The sequence below is a fragment of the Glycine max genome, chromosome 20, assembly GCF_000004515.6.
Source record: "Glycine max cultivar Williams 82 chromosome 20, Glycine_max_v4.0, whole genome shotgun sequence".
Lineage (NCBI taxonomy): Eukaryota > Viridiplantae > Streptophyta > Magnoliopsida > Fabales > Fabaceae > Glycine > Glycine max.
This window is the reverse complement of record NC_038256.2, coordinates 44,334,878-44,358,274: the sequence shown is the minus strand read 5'-3', so window position 1 is coordinate 44,358,274 and position 23,397 is coordinate 44,334,878. Positions and strand designations below refer to the sequence as shown.

Below are 23,397 nucleotides of genomic sequence, written 5' to 3'. Positions count from 1 at the left end.
TGAAAGTGATTTGAGCAAAATTAGTTTAAATAGCTTATAGAACAAAGAAGGGCAGACATAAATATATTTATAGAACACAAAGTAGTACACAACTACAAATCCGATGAAAACTATGTACACATACTCAAAAGAACACCCAAAAAACACAGTATTTCCAGAAGGAAACATGACAAGTAGTACACGTCTTTTCATTTTTTCAATACAAACAAACAACTAGAGCTAATTTCCTAGAACATTATGTGGTTCAAAGTTCTCCTTGTTGGAAATTTTGAAAACGGAATCCTTGTCACTTGTCTTGGCAGGAGAAACCTCAAAAGTTTCATCAGACCTCTTTTTTGTAGGTTGTACTGGGGTTCCAATGTGCTGGGAGAGCTCTCTTTGGTTGCCACACAGAGTGAATATATTTTGAATTCTCAGGAGTCTAGAGTCATTATCCACTGAACTTACCTTGAAACAAAATTCCTCTTTGTTTGGACTTGTGTTAGACAGGTTTAAGGTTCCCAAGGAACCTGCAGCACTAGGCTTGTCAACACTACATACCCTCTTTTCCTCTATCACTCCTTTCTCCACTTCCTCATCTTCCCCTTTGTCTTCATCTCCTTCTCCTTCTTCCTCATATACTGTACTAAGGCACACCCTTTGGCCAAAGTTTGGTGAAAAAACATGAGCATCTTCTTTTACACCAGTCAAAGCATTCGGACAAGGTTGATTTGATAAGTCCTGCTTAACATTGTAATCACTCCTGCTCATAACTCCACCAACGATATTTACCTCGTGGCCAAGGGGTTCTTGATCATCCATGTCCAAATCCATTGACTTCACCATTCCAGGATCATCCTCACTTTTGTAAACACGCAATAACCTTCTCATAAACCCACTCGACTCCATGTCTTTTGACTCATTTTCCACACAACACCCTTGCTTTGAACACAGCTGCAACTCAATCTCTTCCAGTCTCCTTCTCAGAGTTTCAACTTCCTCCTGCTGCTGCAGTATCCTCTCTTCCATTCTCTTCCTCTCCAATTCAACAAATTCATTAGTCATTCTTTGGCACTCTTCCAACTTCTTTTCCAACTCTTGTCTCAGAAGCCGGGTTCGTTCATTTACCTTCAGGTTAATTTCCTCCTCGCTTGGAGGAGTTCCTTTGCCTTCTGCCATGTCCAGCTTAGCTCTTAACGCAGCAATTTCTTCTTCTTTCTTCAAAAGCTTTTTGTGGGCTTCGTTCCGTTCTTTCTCTCTTTGCTTGGTTTCCATTTGTAGCTTCAAGATAAATTCATCCATTGCAGCAATTCTTGATCCCAAAATGACAGCTGAAGAAGATTCATCATCCTTGACTGGAGTATGAGGTCCACGGACTATGCATTTTGCTTTTGCCCCATATTCAAGTGTAGAGATTGTCTTGTGTATCTCCTTAGGATCAGGACTTGCACATAGTATCATTAGAATTTTTGACTTATCATCTTCAAAGGAATCCTTAAAAAGGGAAAGCAGAAAAAGTACTCACAATCAATAAAACTTCAAATAACAGAGAATATGAATCTAGCAATTCACTCAATTAAAAGACTACAATATTTACCTGCAGAAGCATGGTAAGTTTGCTGTCCCTAAAAGGCACATGTGAATCGCCATTTGCAATGGACTCCACCACTCTCTTCAGCGCTATATTTCCTTGATTGATTTTTGCAGTCTATAATTTCATTGACAGTATAGTATACTAATCAGCAGAGAACTACATGATTAAAAAATGAAATCAAATTGGCAAAAAGTTACCTGCATTTTGGCCTCAAATCCAGTTTGACCGGCTTGTTCAATATTTTCTGATCCTGCCATGTCTACAAGCATTAGCCGCCCTCCCACAGTTGGAACATCAAGGATTACCTGATAAAAAATATAAGACAGACATGTAATCAGTTACCAATCAAGTCTAATTAGAACCATCTTCCAAAGCAGCTTTTTACCATGCAGTGACTTCTGGAACTTCTGTCATTACAAAGTGTGCTTTTAACAATCCTTCGCTTCTCCACTTTCTGAATTTCTTTTGAGATCTTCCCTGCTTCATTTCCAGATATATAGGTTGCATTCTTTGCCTTTTTCCCCATCACTTCAAGTTTCACCTACAAGTAAAAATGTAAAAGTAAGAAAGTGACCCCATTCATATGTCAAGGAGAAACAATTAATTAAAGAGCAATCTGCAATAGTTCAATTACTACTTCCAAACTATTATCTGATAATTTGTATAAACATTTTTTTCTTGGAAAATAAGTCGATACATGTTTCATTATGCTGACAATAATCATATATGGGCACAAATAAGAGAAACATCACTTGCTTTTGCTCATTATGGAGTTCCAATCCGAATTTAAGCAATGCAATTGGCTGCCCTTAAGCTATTCCCCAACAAGCATTCAAAAGGAAATAATATAAAAAAATAATTTTTTTTACAGCATCTACTAACATAAGTTTCCAGTCAAGATTCATCTTTTTTTGCCAAAAAAGCATACCAACAGGGGGAATTATTTTCTGAAGTAAGAAATGCCTCACAATTTCGTACAAAGGGAATTCACACAGACAAGCAAGCAAAAATTGAAAGCAAAATGAGCCACAAAATAAATACATTTAGCCAGCCAATTTCATACTAGGTATGAAAACAAGTAACAACATGTAAGTTTCATCATGAGTATACAATAAAAGCAACCCAAATAACAATCCAAAAGACCTACAGACACAAGCAAAAAAATTGATGAAGCAACATAAGTTATATTACCTTTGAAGCACTACCCCCCTTAGGCCAGCCAAATCCAAATCCTCCTCCCCCACCTCCTCCATTGGTGGACAAGAGATCATAAATCTCCTCATTGTAAATCTCCAAAACAGTGACTTGAACAAAAGTCCCCAACCCACCCCCAGAATCTCCATCTGCACTATCCCCATCTCCAAGAATGTCCCTCAGAGACCTATACACAATCCCTGCCTGCTTCGACGACCCGAACATGGTGTGACTCTTCCCAGAACCAGTTGGCCCATACATCATGATGGTGCACTTGTCCCCCAGCTTAACCCCATGGATCCTTGACTCAACAAACTTCTTATAGAACACATCCAAGTCCTCCTCCTCAGACACGGATACCCCATCAAGGGTGAAGTCCCGGTACCCAAAATCGGCACGAACCCGAATGGAACTAGAGTTGGAATTGGTTTGAAGAACGGACAAAGGCTTGTCCTTTCGATCTGGGTAGTCACGGATTCTGGCAATGACTTCAATTGGGTGTTCAGGTGGGGGTTCCTTGTTTGCAACAGAATTAGGGTTCGGAGAAGGTGCTGATTTGAGGCCATTGAAGTTGAGACGGTGCTTGGACTGTGGAGTCTTCAATTGAGTGGGGTGGTTTTGTTTCGAAGAAGGGGTGGGAGCCATGGTGGAGAATTTGAATGTGAGAAATTGTAAAACCAGAAAGAAATGAGAAGAAAGATTGGATTGAATCTCTCGGGGGTTGAATCTGTGACCCCAATTTAGTATCACGAACGAGGAAGAATACTTGCAAGAAAGCTAGAAAGAAATGAAGAAAATGAAAAATGTTGGGTAGAGAGAGAAACAAAGGAGGGTTTTGAAATTTCAAAGAAAATGTAGCCGTTACAGTTTCTAACGTCTATATGGGTTTCCATTTATATTTTTCACGGGAGAAAATTAATTTGACCAAAATTAATTTTATTTAACGGACAATAACTCACAAAACGAGTCCAAATAAAAGTGCTCCTTGATAAAATAAATTTGAACAAATTTACCCCATTTTAGCATTTACTAATTTAACGCAAAAGTTTTTTTTATAATAACTCTTTCTTTCTTTTGTTACTGATATAATAATTCTTTCTAAACTTTAAGAAATTATATTAATATTTAAATAGTTTTTAATCCTTGTAATTTAGTGATTTTTTCTTTTTGTCTTCCTAATTTTTTTTTAACTTTAGTCCTTACAAATTATGTTTATTTTATTTTTAATCCTTAAAGAATTTTACATCTTACTTTAAACAGTAAAAAAATATTATCTAAAATATTATAAGAGTAAAAAATAAAAAAATATCATTTATAAAGACTAAAAATAAAAAAAAATTATAAAGACTAAAAAATATTTAAACCTTATATTAAAGTTGACTTAAATTTGGGAGGATTACTAAGGGTTTCAATTTATGATTGCTCAATGTTGCTGCATTTTAATCACGTTAAACAAAGTACGAAGTATCTTCTGACAAATTTCTCTAAAAAAAGTATCTTTTGTTAAAAAAAAAAAAGAAGGAGAAGCAACAAGTATCTCCTATGTGTTTTTCTTTCTTTCTTTCTTTTTTAAAAATAAGGGATAAATCTCATGTAAGTTTATAATATAAGTAAAATAAAAAAAATTAAAAATAATTCTGAAAAATAATTAATTCTTTACCGGTAATAAAATAAGTTAATATATAAAAGCATAATTGTTTAGTTGTTTTTTTTTAAATTTCTTAAAAATAAAATTAATTAGCAAAGTATTATTTGAATGATGGTTTAAAGTTTAAACATCTTATTATACTTCATGTTTCTTTAAATTTATTACCTATCAATGTCTTTTTTATTTTGTAACACGTATCTTACGAATTTTTATATCAAATCCATTTTTTCCTTTATAGTTAGTTACCAATTAAGTATAAATTTTAGTATATTTAATCATTTTAATTAATTATTAATTTTTTAATCAACATTAAATACAATATAATGTTTATAGTCATCATTCAAAATATTTAGAATGATATTTTATTAATTAATTTAATTTTTACGAATTTTTTAAAAAATTAAATAAACATAACTTTTAAGTATTTTTTAATTTATTGTTAATATTTTACATCATGTGTAAACATGTGCAATGTGTAACACATAATGTTGACGTGTGTAGCATTCTCTTGTATTTATATGAGGAAACAATTTATTTAGCAAGGAAATTTGTATTCAATCTCTTTTGGTAAAAATTTATTGACCAATGACAATCCAAAAATTTGGCAGGCACATGTGATCTCCAACCCATAATAATAATAAAAAAAAACACGTGCAATGTGCAAAATACTTACTCGTTTTCATAATTTCTTTAGTTAAATTAATCTGTTAGTTTTGAGCTATTTGTCATTATAGGTCTTTGAATTAATTTTGTCAATTGAATCTCTAACATGTATTTGATTTTTTAACTAGGTCACTTTGGACCTAATTATCAAAAACTAAATACAATTACATTTCAAAATTTTGTAAAAAAAATGATAAAATTTTAAAGTTTTATAAGATATGATACGAGGGTTTGAAATTAGGAAAACTTTGAGATTTTGTATTTTGAGTAAAATTTTATATTTTGGTTTGTGTGTTTTGAGTAGGAAAAGGATTAAAATAATTTAACTTATTCAATTTATAAAAATGATAAATTAAAAAATGAGAATTTAAAGGTTTTTTTAATAGAAGATAATTAAAAACAAGATTAAATTTACTTAATTTTAAGAATAAAAGTATTTAATTAATTTGAAGCAATAAAAATACAAAAAAACTTGTTATTTTATTTTTATAATTTAATCAAAGTTACAATTTATCCTAAATGAATAAGCAGTAGTACCCACTAATATGTCATTCTAGGTGTAGGCATGGGTCAAATTTATCCTTGTTCATTTTCGCCCCAAAATTTTGATCGGGTTGATTTTATAGACCCAAACCCAACCCGATCAGGATATGAGACAAGACTATGCTGACTTGACTTTTTAATATAATATATTAATTTTAATATTATGTATAGTTAAATTGTAAAATAAAAAGAAGTATAAACTTTAATTAAGATATATTTTACACTATATATTTTAAAATAAACAATTTATTAAAATATAATATCATGTTATACAAAATATTAACTATTAAAAAAAAATTGAAGAGGAAAAGAATTATTATTAATTGGGTCTTGACTACTACCTGCACATTCATTTGCATCTCACCATCGATGTCTTCCAAAGATTAAGGTTCTTCCATCCTGAAATTTGTCCTTGTCAGGGCACAATGAAAGTTAAAATTAGGTCACTACTAAGACAGCAAGATCTACATGGATTTTACGATACAAATGCTTCACGTGAACTGCAATTACCATATAGTAGTTCAATTCAATATAACAACATTTGACTACTGTCCATATTTGAAAATGTTTTCAAATCTGATGTAGAAAACAAGAGAATAAATGCTTCTTAAAAAGACAAGCTGCTGTAACCTCACATGATATAAAACAGCAAAAGAGAATAAATGCTTCTTAATAAAGATCTTAAATTCTGTCGACCATCATAAATCCAATTCTAAAGTTTGGTTCAAAATTTTAGGTGGCACTTCTTCTGAGAGAATCTGAACAACTCATCCGAACATGCTCATGAATGTAAAATTCTAAAGTTTGGTTCAAAATTTCTTAGAATACTAGATCCCGATGAAAACCAACATGCAACATCCTATGAAACATGAGAAATTGAATTCCATCTATAATAATGTGCTTTCAATATTCTAGTAACTATATATATTTCTCCTAAGCTAGCGAATAGTGATGATTCACAATCTAAGGTAGAAGATACCTTTTTGCCCTAACATACAAGCATTTTTCAGATGAAAGATACATTGGTTCATAAACTCCAAAGTAGTGGATCAAAATAAAAACCAAGTTCAGAACGAAATTATCCTCATGGAAAGATGAATAAAAATCACATCTGCAGAAGTAAACAGTAGCAACATGAGGCATCGTACAGAAAACGTATTTTGTGGCATGCATTACTCAATTATATATACATAAACATAAAAGGAAATAGTATTAAAATCTCTCTAAAATATATGCAAGAAATTACATAGATAAAGTAATTATTGCTAAATTCCATTGCTTACAAAAAATAGATAGAAGAAAATGAGGGGGGGGGGGGGGGGGGGGGGCAAGGAAAGAAGCTACCAGTGTTGCATGTTAGTAACCAATTGCAGAAACCCTAAAAAGTGGCACCAAATGATCATCCACCCCCTTGGGGGCTTGAGGTAGGGGCAGGACTAAGCTATGTTAGTAGGACATCAGGCATCTTCAAGACCAGAGGACCAGAGTACAAGACTAAGGATTATCGTTAATGTCCAACATTCATGTTAGAGATATTGCAAGTCCAACAAATCTCCAAGTTCTTATTGAGATCATTCTCAGCTTCAGGTAATCTTCAATTGAAAAGACAATACCTGAATATTCATGCTTTCACCAGGATGGATAGAGGCTAGTATATTTAGAAAGAGAGGTCAAAATCCTCTAATCCCCATGTAGGTAGCATTTTAAGCATACTAAAGTTTGTGTAGTAACTGCATTTGAAACCTTCAACCAAAAAAACTATTTTGAAGCACCACAACAAAACCCTCTTGAATTTAGCAATGAAATAAGAACACAGAGAAACATAATTTGGAATTAAGATGTAATGCGTCATTACCTCAAAATAAGAGACAAAAAGAGCAAAGAGCCAAAGTACTTGGTTATGACCAAGAATTTAGATAAATGGCCCAAACACCAGAGTCAGGGCCTCAGGGGCACAATAATTCCAAAGAACATTACACTGAGGCAAGAAGCATCAGGTTGATAACATAGTAAACCAATTTTTAATTTTGTCTTTTCTTTAAAACCTTAAGCAATAAAAGTATGGATTTGAATTTGATTGCCATAAAGGAGTTTTTTGTTATGGTGAACAAACACAGGAAATATGGCTAAAAAAAAAACATTATACCAATGCGAACAGAGTCTAAGACTGAAGGGGAATTCTCTCAACAGTGTATTCAAGTATCCATATCTAATGATCTGTAAGCAATTATTCCTTAAAAAAGAAATATGTTACACTTAAACAAAAAGTACCCTGCTTCCTTGGAACTATATAGTAGAGTTTAATTCCATCATGTTTACAATATTGAAGAACTTAGAACAAATACCATCAGGAGGAAAAAACTAAACAAAATGATGGCACAAGGTGTTGAAACCTTTTTTTTTTTAAGTCCAACAGAGAAAATGCATAGTGCATAGTTGCATTCACCAGGAACTCAAGCAATCACAAAGACCCTTAGCTCGCCTCTGTCTCCTCTTGTGATGCGAGTATCCGAGTCAAGATATGTAACTTCAAATTCACCGCTTCCCGTATTAGATGGAGGCCTCAATGCATCGGGAATCCGAGGCACCTCCAATGGTGGCAACTGTGACAAATTCCCAGCTGTCTTCACAGTGGTTTTCTCAAATACTATCTTTATCTTTGAAGATCCTGGGACATTTACAAAACCCACAAAAGATAAAAAGGCACTCTCAAAGACTATACAATACTACAATTCTCATAACTGGCAATTAGTAGTAATCATGCAAAATTTAGCACGCACATACAGATAAGAAACAAAAACACAAAACATAAAATGATAAAACCAACCTATGAGTTCAAATTTGTGAGCTAATGTGGCAGTCGCTTCAAGGGGTGGTAGGGGCCACGGAGCACCTAGTTGAAGCTCCACTATGTTATCAAAATCTTTGCTCAAGATGTCAATTCGTTGAAAAACCTATCAACGTACAAAAAAAGAAAAAGAAAAAAGGAAAACAATAACTTTGATGCATTTGACAACTAGAAACGAATGAAGTGATTGGTAAGTGGTAACAGAACAGAACCTGTCCAAGAGTAATAGGAAGGAGTCTTCCTATGGGAGGACCAGGACGGCTTCCACCAAGGGTTCGAGACGAAAATGCGCTGCTATAAATGAGTTTCCATCTTCCTTGCAAATTGTCAAGACCAAGCGAGAGATCCACAAGTCCTCCAGCAGCTTCAAGTTCCTTAGCAGCATCATCTGCCTTTCGAAGATCGTCTTCGCTTGCAGCAAGGCCTCTATTTAGCCCAGAAACAGCACTCTGCACTTATTATTCATTACTCATAAGGAACAAAACAAAACATCATGAAAATTGCAATTATAAGATACTATAAAGGCGCACCAGCAGATTGAGCTTCAAAGAAGAGATGGAATCAGAGGTATCCCCAGCGTAGGAAGAAGAAGATGGAGAAGGATCAGCCACACCCACAGTAGATTTGACCACAAGAGAAGGCCTTCGTTGAGAAGGTTTTGGTGTGAGAAGAAGATGGGTGTTGCAGTGTGGTCTGTGAAGGAAAGAAGAGAAAAGTGGAGGGTGGGGAAGGAGGTTCAGGGAAGCCATGGATTGGAGGGTGGGTTTGGGAAATGGAAAAGTGTGGAATTTGGAAGAGATTTTTTGGAGAAAGGAGGAAGTTGAGTTTTTGTGACTGAGATTTAACTGACAAAGACACCAGGACCAGAAGAGGAGTGACTTTTAACTTTCTGTGGTCGCCGCTGAGCGCCACGTAATAATAATGCTTCAATGAGTGTTTTTTTTTTAAATAATCAAATTGGTTCTAAAAAAAATTCCTAAATATATTAAAAAAACGATAAATTAATATGTTAAATTTGTAAGGTGGTTTTTTTATTTAAATTATAATGTTTAAAAATTAATTTGATAATAATTTTTATTTTTAAGATTAAATTCATATTAAATTATAAAGTTTAAAAAATTATTTGTTATTAAATTGTCTATAAAATTAATTTGTCATATTTTTTATATATTTAATGATCAAATTTAAATTTTTTATTTTTCAAAATCAATAAGTCAGCCTCTTTATCATTTTAAGAATAAATTTAATTATTTACCTTGTTTTTTTACTAAAGTTTTTTAAATGTATTAAAGCAAAAAAAAAAGTTTTTTAAATGTTTATAGGAAAAATATTTCTTTCCAAAAACAAGAATAAAATAAATAAATATAAAGTGCTTATGTAAAATTTATTAGTATTTGATATTATTTCTTATAAAAAATAATCAGCCATCATCAAAATAATAATGAATGGGGTTTAAGCAGGTTACTGAGCTTCTTCCTTTTTTTTTAAAAAAAAAAAATCTTATTTCTAAACTTATGTTCGAATAATTTTTATTTTCATACCCTTTGAATGTCTATGTATTTATATACTGACTTATGATTCACGCTTTAATAAAATATATGTATTCCTTGTGACAAACTTTTTTTTATAAACTAAGTAATAAATTTGAAATTTTAATACTAAAATTAATTATAAAAAGTCAACAAAATAAAAAAATTTAATATAAAATGTATTTAAATCAATAAAAAATATTTCAAACCCTAGTTATAACTTACAAAATATAATAAATAATATTAAACTTAATTTCAACATAATTAAGTAATTAATTATAACACGCATCGTAACGTTTGAATATTGGATAAACAAGAAATAACTAGACTCAATCAAAATATAAAAGTATAAGTATTATAAAATTTATTATATTAATTGAATAAAATATATTGTCATATCCCATCATTAAATTTTGTATAAAAGTATAAGTATAATATTTTTTCTTTAATTCAACAGGGCCAAAGGCCCAACAAAAGAAGACTACGTCAAAATGAAATGAGGAGAAGAAACTTTTAATATATCCAAATTTTGGTGTCGGATGGGATTAGTATTAACTCAAGATAAAAAAAAAAGATTAAAATTAAAGTACTCTTATTGGAGTAACTCCTGTGAAAACAATTAATTATCATTCAAAATGAGAACTATAAATTTGAATCATTTAATTATTTAAGAATGATCAAGATTAGAAGGGTTCGTTTATTTTGAAAAAATATTTTCAGCTTTTATTTTTAATTACAAAATTGTCATTTTATTTTTATTTTGTTTTTTGTTTTCAAATATTTATACCAAAACAACATTTTTTTGCTTGTTTTTATATTTACAGTCCAAATCTTTGAAAATAAAGAACAAGTTAACATAAAGTAATAATTTTGTGAATAAAAAATAAAAACTAAAGAAAAGGGACCCTAAGATAATTGGTGGCCTTATTTACCACTTAAAACAGCTACCTGTATTTTTAATATTAGGGAAGAGAGAGAATGGTATTTTGGCAAGGATTACTTTTTGAACCACATTTTTATTATTAGTCACACCACTTTTTTTGTATCACTTTTCAAAATTTAATTTTATAATGTATTAAATTAAACACTCTCATGAAAAATTCATTTCGAAAGTGATTAATAAACCGCTTTTGAAATTAAGTTTTTGGAAGTGACTTACAAATCATCTTTCAAAATTGAGTATTTACACATTATCTAAGAGCATCTTTGCAGTTTGCATGCATGAATCCAATTTGAGTGCTTAACTCTTATTTCATGAGGCTTATAAAAACAAACAAACACTCTTATTTAGTGTGTATTTTATTGTCCCATAAAATTTATGGACATTTACTACTTTTGGGTTTTTAACTTATATTTAGTAGGTCTCAAGGGATTTCACATTTTTATACCTTTGTTTAAATTTATTTTTTATTACAAATTGAATTAGTAATTCATGCAAATTTTAAATTTGAAACCATAGTAAATATGGAAAAAAATTAAACATTATAATTTATTTAATTTAATTTTGAGTATAATTATTCTTTTACTTTTCTTCAAGCAACTCAAAAAATATTATTTTTTACAAAATCTCCACAGGTTTCAACTATTTTCACTGGTAAAAGGTTAAGTGCAAGTAAGGATGTAAGGGATTGTGTCCAACCCTCAAATCCAACTAACCCATCTCAATTACATTTTTGTTGGTTGGGTTAGGTTGAGTTTATTGCAGTTAATCCAATTAAAACTAAATTTGTTAATAAGATTTGAAGTTTGAACTCAATCAAACCAAACTCAACTTGAATACAAAGTTAACACATAAAAAATATAGATATTGTGTTTTGTGAATATTGTAGAGTTGTTAAACATGTTACATGTGTCAATGAAGTCTAATTTAGATGATTAAGTAGAGTGCGTGAATTATTATAAATTTACTGACGGTCTTCGACTTTCACGGATAAAAAAAACATGTTTATGTTTTACCATTATGAATGAGTTACTTAAACAAGTAACATGTTTATGGCTTATATATGAATACAACAATTATTTGATCAATATTATTTTTGAGTTTAATATTTTTTTTTTCAAGAATAGAAGATGAGACAATTTTTTTAATGACTGAACCCCATGGTTTGGGTTGGGAGGCAACAAAAAAAATCCAACTTAATTAATTTTAATTGGATTAAGTTGAAAAATAGACTAAATGTCTGTTTGAATACAAATCATATATTCTTTTGAGAGCTTCTCTACTGAAAATATTCTCTATATTTCCAATAAAGAAGCTCTCAAAAGAGCTTATGACTTGTATGTAAATCAACTAAACTCGAGTCACTTACACACTTAAGTGTAAGAATTCACCAACTATGTACATGTTTAAATTAAAATTTACAAAATTTAAGTTGATTAAACTTAAGTTTACAAATTGAATTTGTAAAAATATCTCAAGTCTCACTTCTCTAAAATTGAATTTTTAGGTAAAATTTCCTCTCAAGCATACTTTTAGGAGGTAATCAGATGTAATTCCAAACTAATTTTAATTTCAAATATATTTTTGAAACACTACAACCTGAAAATCCAAATATACCCTATATTGACTTGTAAAGATGGATGTCCAAGATGAAGTTCTAATTTAGGCCTTAACACACTAAAAGAATGAATAAGATTACAATAGCTTATAAAGATTCAATTTGCAATCAAAAGTTCTGGTCCTTCACATCTCTAGTATGTATTATCCCATCTTGAAAATATAGCCATTGTAAGTCTTTTAGTTTCAACAAAACTTGTAAGTGAAAGTTTAGACTTTTATTATTGCAATAACTATATCGTACTCATTGGGCATGTAGGCACTCTTTTAAAGTATAATTTTAAAAATTAGTTCGGATATGCCAGTTCAACCGGAGACTTTTTTTCTTATTACAATTACTTGTATATTCTTTTTGTTTTTTCTCTTCATCTCTTTTGAATATTTTTTGAGATTTTGACGTATTTTTTACTTTAATGTACAAGTTTAAACATTACGAGATGTAAACGAAAAACAAACTGGATATTAGAATTCTTGTATGTGACGATCATCGTGTGTTTTCCTTTCGGTCTCCATCCATTGTCGTCATGTTTTTCTTATGTACAAAATTTTTAACAAAAATACTTTCAAATCCTTTGAAGTGATATTTCTAACAAAAATATGTAGATAAAAAAATGTTTTTGTTTAGGGTGAGTGATTTATGTAAAATTTTAAGAATTTTCAAGACTAACAATTATAGGAAATCAGTTAAATATTGAAATAAATGATTCTCCCAAATAATAAATCAACATTGTGTGTGTTTTTTTATAGTACTAACCCCTTTATAATCACTACTCACATCAACTAATAATCATCTCTATAAACTACTTTAATTTAATCGAATTACAATTTAATATTTAATTATTAATCCGTACATAATTAAATATCTCTTACAATTTATCTTTTATGTTGTTGCACTTTGATTTAGGCAATAGCAGAGCCATGAAAATCTAATGATGTGGGAGATTCTGCTATACATCTACATCCTCTATTCCCCAGGTTGGCAGTATCCTCGTACAATGCCCATCTTCCTATGTTTATATGGTGCCGTTTTCGCCATCGTTCATTCAGTGCTCCGTTAAGGAATAGGCTTCAAAGTTCACTATGTCATCCTCTGCCTCCTCTGTATTCCTAGAATATACAAGTACTACATTTACACCGATGATGTGTGCGCCAAGTGCCTCGCACGGCTTTATGTAGCTACTCTTCTTTTGGGAAGTTCAGGTTGGCTAAGTGATCTTGTTTTCTGCAACATGATATCAAGTTGGCCAATTAACCCACAAGGCATCTCTTCATGGGTTTCAACTCCTACTTTGCTAACACGTTCTTGATGTTTTGCCGTGCTCAACAATGTGGCTGGTCTCCAACAATTGTCCGTTTAATGGGCGTGTTGCCCTATGTCAAGATTCAGAAGCCAAGACGCCAGTAACAGAAAATAATACAAGATGAAAATAAATTTTTGTCATGATACATTTTGGAAAAGAGTTGTCAGCTATAGATGTTCTTGGCTTTTTTTTTTTTTTTTAGACTATAGAGTGCCTTAAATGATTACTAATTGTTTTGTGTACACGTAGGACATGTATACCATATTTATGCCACTGTATGGATGGTGTCGCTTGAGCCTGGACAAAACTCTATTTATGGCAACTAAAAATTTAGCAATACTCAGTTGAATCACCCTACATTTTTTTTGTAACATTTTGTGCAAGTGTAACCCTTTCTAGGTGAGCATGTGATTAACTTTTATTTGTTGAGCTTTAAGCGTCAAACTCAGTTTGATGTTGCTTTCACAGGGGAACTTTCCTTGAGAAATTTTTGGAATTTGGTGACGCTTAAAGCAACATCATAACCATAAGTATGCATTTTTGGAATTTGATGACATTTTCTCGTCCCTTTTGGCAAGAGCTACTTTGTTATGATTCTTTACAAAGCTAGTTGGGAATCATGCCCTATGCGACTGAATATGTACATCTGCAGATCATATTCATGTTTGCAGCTAAGGAGTAGTTTTTCTTAATGCATAATTAGATTAAATTATTTTGCATTCGATCAAAAGCGCTCGAGCATTTTATTTAAAATAACTCCTTGAAGTACAAGCTAACGATAAAAATGTTCGCGATAATCTGTTCCATTGGCAGTGTAATTGTCAACAAATAGCAGTAACCCCAGTCTGCGAACCACTGGCTGTATTCAGGATCTTGATGGCAAGAAAACATAAAAAACGTTGCTACTAATCTGCCAGTTCAACTTCAAATCCTCAATGTATTAAAACGTCTAAAGGAAACTAATGTTTTAATCACAAAGAAATTCATACCACTGCTTTTTTTGTTGCCAGCTTGATAAAAAGTCCAATTAAGGGAGGTTTTTGATCCAATTGTAACAGTGAGTGACGGGTTGGACACATTGAATACCTAACATACCGAAAAAGAATTTGCAAAAATCTACAGTCCAAAAAGAACCCAAGGCAAGCCAAAACCATGGTAATTGTACAAAATAGAAAGAAAGAAAGAAAGAAAAGAGTGGCATAGAAATGGAAAACAATTTATATCCTATTCATCATATAATTTGTTCACACATTACAATCTGCGCTTCCATTCACAATATAGGCAACATTGATAGAAGAAGAAAAATAATTGTTGATCGCATTAGAACAGAATATATTATCAAAACGTGATTCAAGCTACATTTAAGGTAATTGAAAAATATTAACACCCCTCACCTCCAGGAATTGAATACATCACAGGCGTTCAATTACTGCCATTGGCCATGTCAATTATTTAAGATCACGAGTGAACGGTAGCTGTTCAAGCAAAGCCATCAATCAACTATTCAAACACGGGCGAGAAAAACAGAATGGAACTAACGGTCAACATACACTATGCACATCTTGACAGCTTCTGAACCTTTGAATCGTCTCACCCAAAAGATAGAAAACGCATGTACAGAGTATCTTTTCCTTTCCCCCTGTATGTAAAGGAATACAATAGGGTGACAGAACAAATACACCTCGCCATGAATCTAAGATTTCCTTGTAATCCCCTGTTGTAAAATTTCCCCAAGCCTCCAATATAGAGCTTCTTGTTCATCGAATGTTAGGTTGATCAATATCTGAAGCAAACAGTGGTAGTGCCATAAATTAAACATCTTAGGTGTTAATTAATAGAAATACAAATACAAAGCAATATACTTAGTAAAATAAGCATAATTACCTGGTCCAAAATCATTTCAACTGAGAGAGTTTGCGGCACAACAAATGATTGATGATATATATATGCAAACACCGCCATAACCATCTACACACCAAGACAAATTGGTCAAATTTTGCTCAACTAAAGATACAAATAGTGTACTGAGGCAGAATGTAAAGGAGAGTGAAAAATAGGAGTTGCCAGTGAGTTCCAAATTTTGGTCTGTTATGTTTATACTATTTAATGGCACCACATGTCACATAAAATACCTATAACCACTTCACAATGATATTAAATCAGACCTGGGTCATAACAGTATGCATTTGACACTCATAATCACTAGACTTGACCACCAAGACTTCTACCAATTACATGTCTTTAGTTGTCATTGAAGATTCTTTTTCTTGTTGAGTTCTTGAAAAATTCTTTGAATGCTTTTTACTTCACATTGAATTAAGTGAATATTAATTTTCTGTTCTACCTATTCAATGTGTACAGTCATTTTTAATGTTATCATTTTTTTTCCTCTCCTTTTAAACTTAGTTGGGGCAGGGCAGAGACATTGGATAGAAAAACATGGTCAGCTTATGTACTATGATGATTAAAAGTTCCCCACAAGGACAAAAAAGCATAGAGTCCCAAGTAGTTAATGATTGAAAATAAATTTGTAGATTGTAACATCAAAAGAATCTACCTGGCAATCCATTCTGTCGGTAATTCCACCATGTCCTGGAATACTATCACCAAAATCCTGCAAAAATGGGAACACAGCAAGTCTGTTTATACCTAAATGGATTATATTTGCTCACTTCCTGATTACAAAAACAGAAGTTTTGAGAGCATACCTTTATTTTAAAAGCCCTTTTAAAACCACTTGCAAAGAAGCCTCCAAAAGGTGCAATAATTGAAGCAAACAAGCCAAGACATAAAGAATGCCATTGAATTGGTAGGATTGATATCTCTTTCCAAGCAAACTGTATAAGACAACATATAGTGGGTCGTAAGTTATGATTTTCAGACGTTCCAGGAATCTGGATTAGCATCTCATGAATACAGAATGGTCACTTTTTAATGTTTATATGCTGAACAGCACTTATTAAGTAAGTGTTGATTACATGGGAGCTTATATCATAAGCACTAAAGGGAGTGGATGGAAATTAAAGACGGGACGGGGAGCTCAAGCTCTGCAGAAGCTATTTCATAAGCTACTCTATGGAACTTATTGAAATAAGCTGAAAATAACTTATGAGCCGGTTATGAGCTCTTTTTGTAGGTTTATCCAACTACTTTTATGCCATAAGATAAGACCGCATAAACTCTTCCCAGCATCCCCTTTATCCAAGAAGAATGAAGGTTAAAATGCATTATCCACATTTGACTTTCTTTACATTCATGATAAAAATTTACTAAAATGTCTTACTGGGCCAATTTGAGAAAGTCATTCCGGAGCTATGCAAGTCACTGACCCAATTGTTTTCATGCAGATCTGTTAAGTTTCATGTGCTATACTTTTTTGAAGTGTTTTATTCTCCAACTCAAATTTGAGGTTTTTTTTTGCTATTTAAGGCATCCAAATTGTGTTTTTGGGGAAGTTTTTTACTAGTTTGACCATGCACACACTTACTCTGTCAAGTAAATATTGATGTAGAACATAAGATTCAAAGTTCAGCGGAATTTCAAGTGCTTACCCAGTGGGAAATCCATCCTTGTAAGGGATAAGATTCCGGCTTAAACAGTGGACCAGGATCACAGTGAAGCCAACCAGTTGACAAATCCTGAATGTTATTCCCAAAGAGATGTGAGCATTAGTCAGTTTGTTGTTGAATAATGCCTTACATTATATCAATTAGTTATACCTTCCTTGGACACGTTAGCCACTGAGAACGACCCATGATGTTAGCAAGCTACAAAATGAGTTTTCAATGATAATGTTAGCATCTAGTTCAGAATAACTTGATTGATGTATAAAGACTTAAGCAAGAGCTTAATTGCCATGAATGATGAATCTGATCAAGCTTTCTGAGTGTTTACTTAGACTGTTGCAATCATTTAATCATGCTATAAGAGGAATATAAACATCAACAAGTGATTTTGATTCAATGACAAGCAACCCCCCACCAAAAAAAAACCATCCCAATAGTTGCATCTTGAATAACAAATTGAAATTGTGCTCACCATAAATGCAGAGATGATGGTGGTAACGGATGCCCCAATAAAACCCTCCCAAGTTTTCTTTGGAGATAACTTAATCAAAGGGGTTCTTCCAAAGAAGAAACCAAAGATATAAGCAGCAATGTCATTAATGACAATAAGTGTTGCTGGGAGAAGAAACCTGTACAGTAGGTCAAAATGCAAGCAAGACATTAACATCAATGCAATTAAGAAGCAACAGTGCATGACAGGTCTTATTCGTATAATAGCAATGGTCAAACATTAAATTAAATATATGAACAAAATGATTCTATGAAAGCAAATATACATACAAATAAAATCACTTAAATCTTAGCAGTTTAAGATGATGTCAATATCATCAGTAAACAATACAGTTTTTTCATTGAGAAGAATTAAAATAACACCCTTAACAATCAACCCAAGCAAAAGCAAACACGATATGGGAATAAACTTTAAAACTCAATTCCCGGCAGTCTGAAAAGTTGGGAATTGATCTTGTTTTATGGCTTTATTGGCACTCCTATAGTCCTCTTTGATGAAAATATAATTATTTGGTCACCTCCCATGGAGTAGAAAACTATCACTCATGGCTCAATCCCTAATCTTTCCTCCATCTTTCCTATCATAAGGCCTTGATTCCACCATCTGGGCAAAAGACCAGATAACATCCTGTGTGATTCAGTCAACAAGCCCACAAACTATGCAATTCATTCAACCATTCCTTAAGGTGATTATTATGGCATCAACTACCGGTCAAATAACATTTTAAAAAATCCAGAATAAAAAGTGTCCACATGTATGAGGAATAGCATTGTGAAGCATGATATGATTTCATGCAAAAGAAAATCCTCAAAATGTAGTGCAGTTTTTTTAGCATAAGAGTTAAATAATCATCATTTCCTTTCATAGGTTATATTACCAGAAAATCCCTTCAAAAATGCTTGCCACAGTGAAGGAGGACTGGCCAAATACAACAATTAGAATCATGTGTGTCCAAGCATACTGGCCAAATTGGTACTTGTACATCTTCTTCTTCAATGTGAGAATGAACCACATAAATCCTGCACTCAACCAATAAAAGGGTAGATAACCAAAGTATTAGCACCCTCGCAATATTTAGAAAATAGCCAGTAAAATCACGGCCAAGGTAAAAAAACTAGCTTGAAAATGCCAGGCATCTGATAGAGACTTTGAACAAGCACTGGCTAATGAACATTATAAGGACAAAATAGATAAGCATAAGTTACCAGCAATGTATAGGGAGTAGCAGATAACCATATGATACTTAATAAGATTGCTCACTAGCCGATATAAAACCATGTCTGAAGTTACTGTGTTAACCAGGCGTTGACTCAGAATCCGTCCATAAACAAATAACATTGCAGTGAAGAAAAAATGCCTGAAATGATATATGTCAATGACGAGTTACTATTTTTTTTAAAAAAAAAAAGGTTCTGGCCATTAGTTAATCATGAAAAGGATTATTGTACTGCTGCATGAGTAATGAATTGTGTAGATACCAATTTAATAGCCTAAATCCTGGCAGCTGCCTATCTTCATGAGCTCTCCTGAGTAGATTGAAAAGCTCCCTTGCCATGAAGATTTGGATAACAACCACCATTGCAGTGATGTAGAGATGACCCATATAGATGATCAATACAAAGCCGCCAATCATCCATACGGATGAATATGCTCGAATTAGCATGGATTTGTATTTGCTTTTGTCATTAACCAGTAACTGGGTCCCATTTGCTTTGCTAACCTCCGGAATAACCTAAGATAAAGGCATCATAAAATTACCTTCAAATATTATACAGAAGCTTTTCCATAAAGATACTACAGGGATTCAATTCCCATGTCATTGAAACTTATTACATCAAATTCATCTTTGGAGACAACTGCATCAAGAAGGAACCTAACAGTAATAAAAATAAAAGGACATAGATTCAAAAAGAAAAGAAAAATAGAATTTAACCATGCTTCCAATTATCTGTTGTCCGATAGTTTTGACAGTTTTTTCATGTTCTCTTCAAATTTCAGGATCAATTCCTACATGAAATTCACTAATACAATTTTTCTTTTAATAGACAAAACAAAAGATGATCAAGCGATAAATTAAACTTTAAAAAATTAACCTCATTTGAGCGTTTTCGGTGCCTAACCCGACCGCTTGTGGTTGATGGGGCAGTGGTACTGGTATCCTTCTGCATTGCTCTTCAGTCAGACTTCACCCAATTGAAAGACAATGTAAACAGCACATGTGTAGTCAGATAGTAGACACCTGCAAAATAAATGACATAAAATATACCCCTTTGTATACATGAAGCATAATCAACACACTTATTACATATGATCTAAATTTGGCCTGTTTGGATACAAGTCATAAGAGCTTTTGAGAACTTCTCTACTAGAAATATAGAGCTTTTTCTAGCAGAGAAACTCTCAAGAGCTCTCAAAATCACTTCTAGCCTTGTATCCGAACAGGGCCAAATGTAGGTAGACCTTCCAAGCAAAAAGCCAGACAAATTAGCTTCCATTATATAGCACAAAATTCAGAGGATAAAAGTCAAAGCATGACATATATGAAGGTAATTAACTAACTATAGAAATAAATGTTGAGCAGGGAAGGTTAGCTAAATGAATTTTGCCAGTGATTCATTTTTTTAATTCAATTCAATAGAGATCTGTATAGTTATAACCATCTTATCCACAGGACCACAGCCATTTGAGCACTAGGCTATTTACTCACATAGTCTCGTTCTCCAGTTAGAATAATAAGCAACTTCTACAATAGGATGCCTACATGATCTTCTCACACAGCTAAGGATTACAATTAATGCCCATTATTTTAGCCATTACTAATCCAATCCCTATTTCCTATCTTTGACAAAACATTCTAGATTTTACAAAAAAGGTACAGATAACAAGTTTCGTTTGGTTCATTATTAGTCATCTGCTTTATGAACCACATATCTGCTTTATGATACATAATCTAACATACAATAAATGCTTAATATCTGTAACTTTTATATTTTAAAAGCATCATCTACCACAGAAAAATCCATCAACACTTTTTTGTTTCACTCACCCAAGCTCAATAAACAAAATTCATCTTTGTCTTGTGTTTTTGTTAAAAAAGAAACAACAAAGAAAAAACCGAACACAAACATTCATCTGTGATCTCTAACCACAAAAGCCAACCAATATTAACTTCAATATGTGGAAAATCCCATATCCATCAGCTTTTGTTGGAATCACTGAATGGACAACAACTGCTTATTAATTCACAACTTATGACTAAATACAAATGTAGAGGTCAATTGGTATTAACCAGGGACTCTTCCTCATGGTTACAAGGTTGAAATCATAAATTGAAGCCAAACCCCAAGCCTGGGGTGTTGCCTTTATAACTTCCTAATTTTGAGGAATGCCACATTTTTAACAACTATTGAACCCTAACCACATAGGCCACTAACTACTCAATAAAACGCATTCTAGCACAAACTTCCCCTATAAATAAACAGACATTTGCAGTAACCCTACATCACTATTCCACACGGTTGAATAAAGTCAATGTATTCCCATACCTTCCCTATTCATCACTCCTCTGCTCTCTACACAAAGCCAAAAGCACGCAAAGAGACTCCACAAAATACAAATGTGCACAACTGAAACTCTCTCTCTCTCTTAAGCGAAAGAAGAAGAAGAAAAGCAAAACGACGAATCTCGAATATGATATATGAAAACACTTTCAGATTCAAAATCAGAGACAATTTTAGTCAAGCTAAATCCATATCAGAGCAAAAAAAAAAAAAAAACACTCGAAACCAGAGAAACAACTGAAAAATGAACAAAATATATATACACATGTATGAACGACAGTGAGATGGCAAAACGCAGGAAACCTGGTGCTGTTGCTGCTGATGCTGAGTGACGAAAACGGCGGAGAAAACGAAATGAAGAAGAAAGGAATACTAGTAAGAAGCGAAAAGGAAGAGAAAAAGAAGCAAGCACCACAAAACGAAGCGGTGTGAAGGCTTCTTATTCGTTTATTCGAAAGTAGAAAACGAGAAATTCTTTCCTGGCCAAGCACAACTCACACAGGAGAAGAGGATCATTATTGTCACGGACTCTTTTTTTTTTTTTAACTTAATTTTTATTACTATTTTATTATGATGCCATAGTAATATTATATTGTGTAATAAAATTCCTTTTTTTTTTTTTTTCTGGTTCAGTTTTGCCTTGCCTCATGAAGAATCTTTCCTACAAGTGTGGTCAAATTAGGGATTGAGACTTGGGACAGTAGAGACTGAGAGATGCTTCATCCTTCCTTCTTGTCCACTTCAAAATGGACCACATTAGCCTTCCCCCATGTTTAATGAACCAGCTAACCTATTCTATAATATTTTTTGGACATACTTTTTGTTGTTCATAAAAACTTAATAAAAATTATAAACTTTTATAAATCTTATTGTATACTTAATGAGTTTTATTCATGATTTTGTAATAAAATGTGTTAAATAAAAGTGTTAAAAAATATATTACTAACACTTACCAAGATGCATCTACTAATTAAGAGAAGAAAAAAAAGGATAAATGATTTTTCACAATCAGATCACCACAATAACGACACAAAAAATAATTATAATAAAGTCCTCACTAGTATTTTATTTTTGGGAAAAATATTGATAAGGCCTTTTAAATTGGTATTTGAAATAAAAGTTATTGCATATTGGGATGACTTTATTCTTATTTTAAATGAAAAAAAAAAAACAACTTTATCTTACTCCATGCTCAGAGTTTATGATAACAATTATTCTGTAAACTCTTATGATTTAAGTAATATTAAAATTCTACTTATTATTTTTATCTAAAATCATATATATCAAATACTACAAATTAATTCAAATACATAATCAGATTATTTTATTGTTATTTTTAACATTTAAAAATAAACTTAAATCTATAAATTTTTTAATCCTATATTCTAATCTTACCTACAAAAATAAAACCATACATATACAAAAGCACCAATAAAACAACAAGTCAAGAACTATCACAAAGTTAAAAAGTTCGATAAACGCTATTGACATGATGATAAAGGAAGCAAAAGGGAGAAAAAAAAAGGAATCGAAAATAATCTGAAACATATGTATTTACTAAGAAAATTTCTAAACAGGCACAATGGCATATAACACGGTTCAATCTAATTCTAGACAAATAAAAAAAACAAACCAGTATATAAACAGAAAAAGATGTAATTGATAGAAAGAAAGAAAAATGCACTTTGTTGCAACTAGGGGTGAAAATGAGTCGAGTAGTTTGTCGAGGACCTTTGGCTCTAAGGCTCGACTCGGTTTGACTTGTTTGTTATAAAGGTCAAGCTCAAGCTTTTTAAAAAGTCTTTTTAGATAAAAAGGTCAAACTCAAACCATAAAAATAGCTTGTTAAACTTAAGAAGCCGGCTTGTTTACCTAATAATAATAATAACTTTATTTTATCAAAT

The 23,397-nt window shown here is 32.2% G+C and overlaps 3 protein-coding genes, 1 long non-coding RNA gene and 1 pseudogene across 5 annotated transcripts; 1 reads left to right on the top strand and 4 right to left on the bottom strand.

Annotated features, from left to right (window-relative positions):
- Positions 1 to 8: 8 nt before the first annotated feature.
- LOC100779567 (kinesin-like protein KIN-10A) lies at positions 9 to 3,605 on the bottom strand. Its single transcript, XM_003555466.5, has 5 exons — positions 2,765 to 3,605; positions 1,959 to 2,114; positions 1,771 to 1,878; positions 1,577 to 1,687; positions 9 to 1,473 (listed from the first exon to the last, which is right to left on the bottom strand). Exons 1-5 carry the CDS (start codon positions 3,410 to 3,412, stop codon positions 220 to 222), a joined length of 2,277 nt encoding a protein of 758 aa, XP_003555514.1. The 5' UTR covers positions 3,413 to 3,605; the 3' UTR covers positions 9 to 219.
- A 2,247-nt stretch (positions 3,606 to 5,852) lies between these two features.
- On the bottom strand, positions 5,853 to 6,952 carry LOC121174322 (uncharacterized). The gene is made up of 2 exons (XR_005890360.1): positions 6,601 to 6,952; positions 5,853 to 6,032 (listed from the first exon to the last, which is right to left on the bottom strand). It is a non-coding gene; the product is annotated as an uncharacterized lncRNA (long non-coding RNA).
- A 796-nt stretch (positions 6,953 to 7,748) lies between these two features.
- On the bottom strand, positions 7,749 to 9,267 carry HRBP1 (harpin binding protein 1). The gene is made up of 4 exons (NM_001251177.2): positions 9,000 to 9,267; positions 8,682 to 8,918; positions 8,449 to 8,575; positions 7,749 to 8,289 (listed from the first exon to the last, which is right to left on the bottom strand). The coding sequence occupies exons 1-4, from the start codon at positions 9,216 to 9,218 to the stop codon at positions 8,075 to 8,077; spliced, it is 798 nt and encodes a 265-aa protein (NP_001238106.1). The 5' UTR covers positions 9,219 to 9,267; the 3' UTR covers positions 7,749 to 8,074.
- Positions 9,268 to 13,442: 4,175 nt separating this feature from the next.
- On the top strand, positions 13,443 to 14,535 carry LOC100779038 (alkaline ceramidase-like; annotated as a pseudogene).
- A 523-nt stretch (positions 14,536 to 15,058) lies between these two features.
- LOC100802781 (phosphatidate cytidylyltransferase 1) lies at positions 15,059 to 22,190 on the bottom strand. 2 transcript variants are annotated; one of them, XM_003556326.4, is made up of 12 exons: positions 21,797 to 22,190; positions 20,027 to 20,172; positions 19,412 to 19,665; positions 19,139 to 19,290; positions 18,811 to 18,952; positions 17,895 to 18,051; positions 17,576 to 17,623; positions 17,408 to 17,494; positions 16,565 to 16,693; positions 16,414 to 16,470; positions 15,741 to 15,824; positions 15,059 to 15,639 (listed from the first exon to the last, which is right to left on the bottom strand). In XM_003556326.4, the coding sequence occupies exons 2-12, from the start codon at positions 20,099 to 20,101 to the stop codon at positions 15,550 to 15,552; spliced, it is 1,275 nt and encodes a 424-aa protein (XP_003556374.1). In that variant the 5' UTR covers positions 20,102 to 20,172; positions 21,797 to 22,190; the 3' UTR covers positions 15,059 to 15,549. The 2 variants fall into 2 exon arrangements, with proteins under 2 accessions (XP_003556374.1, XP_014628394.1); XM_014772908.3 differs by having other exon boundaries at positions 21,757 to 22,044.
- Between the last annotated feature and the right edge of the window lie 1,207 nt (positions 22,191 to 23,397).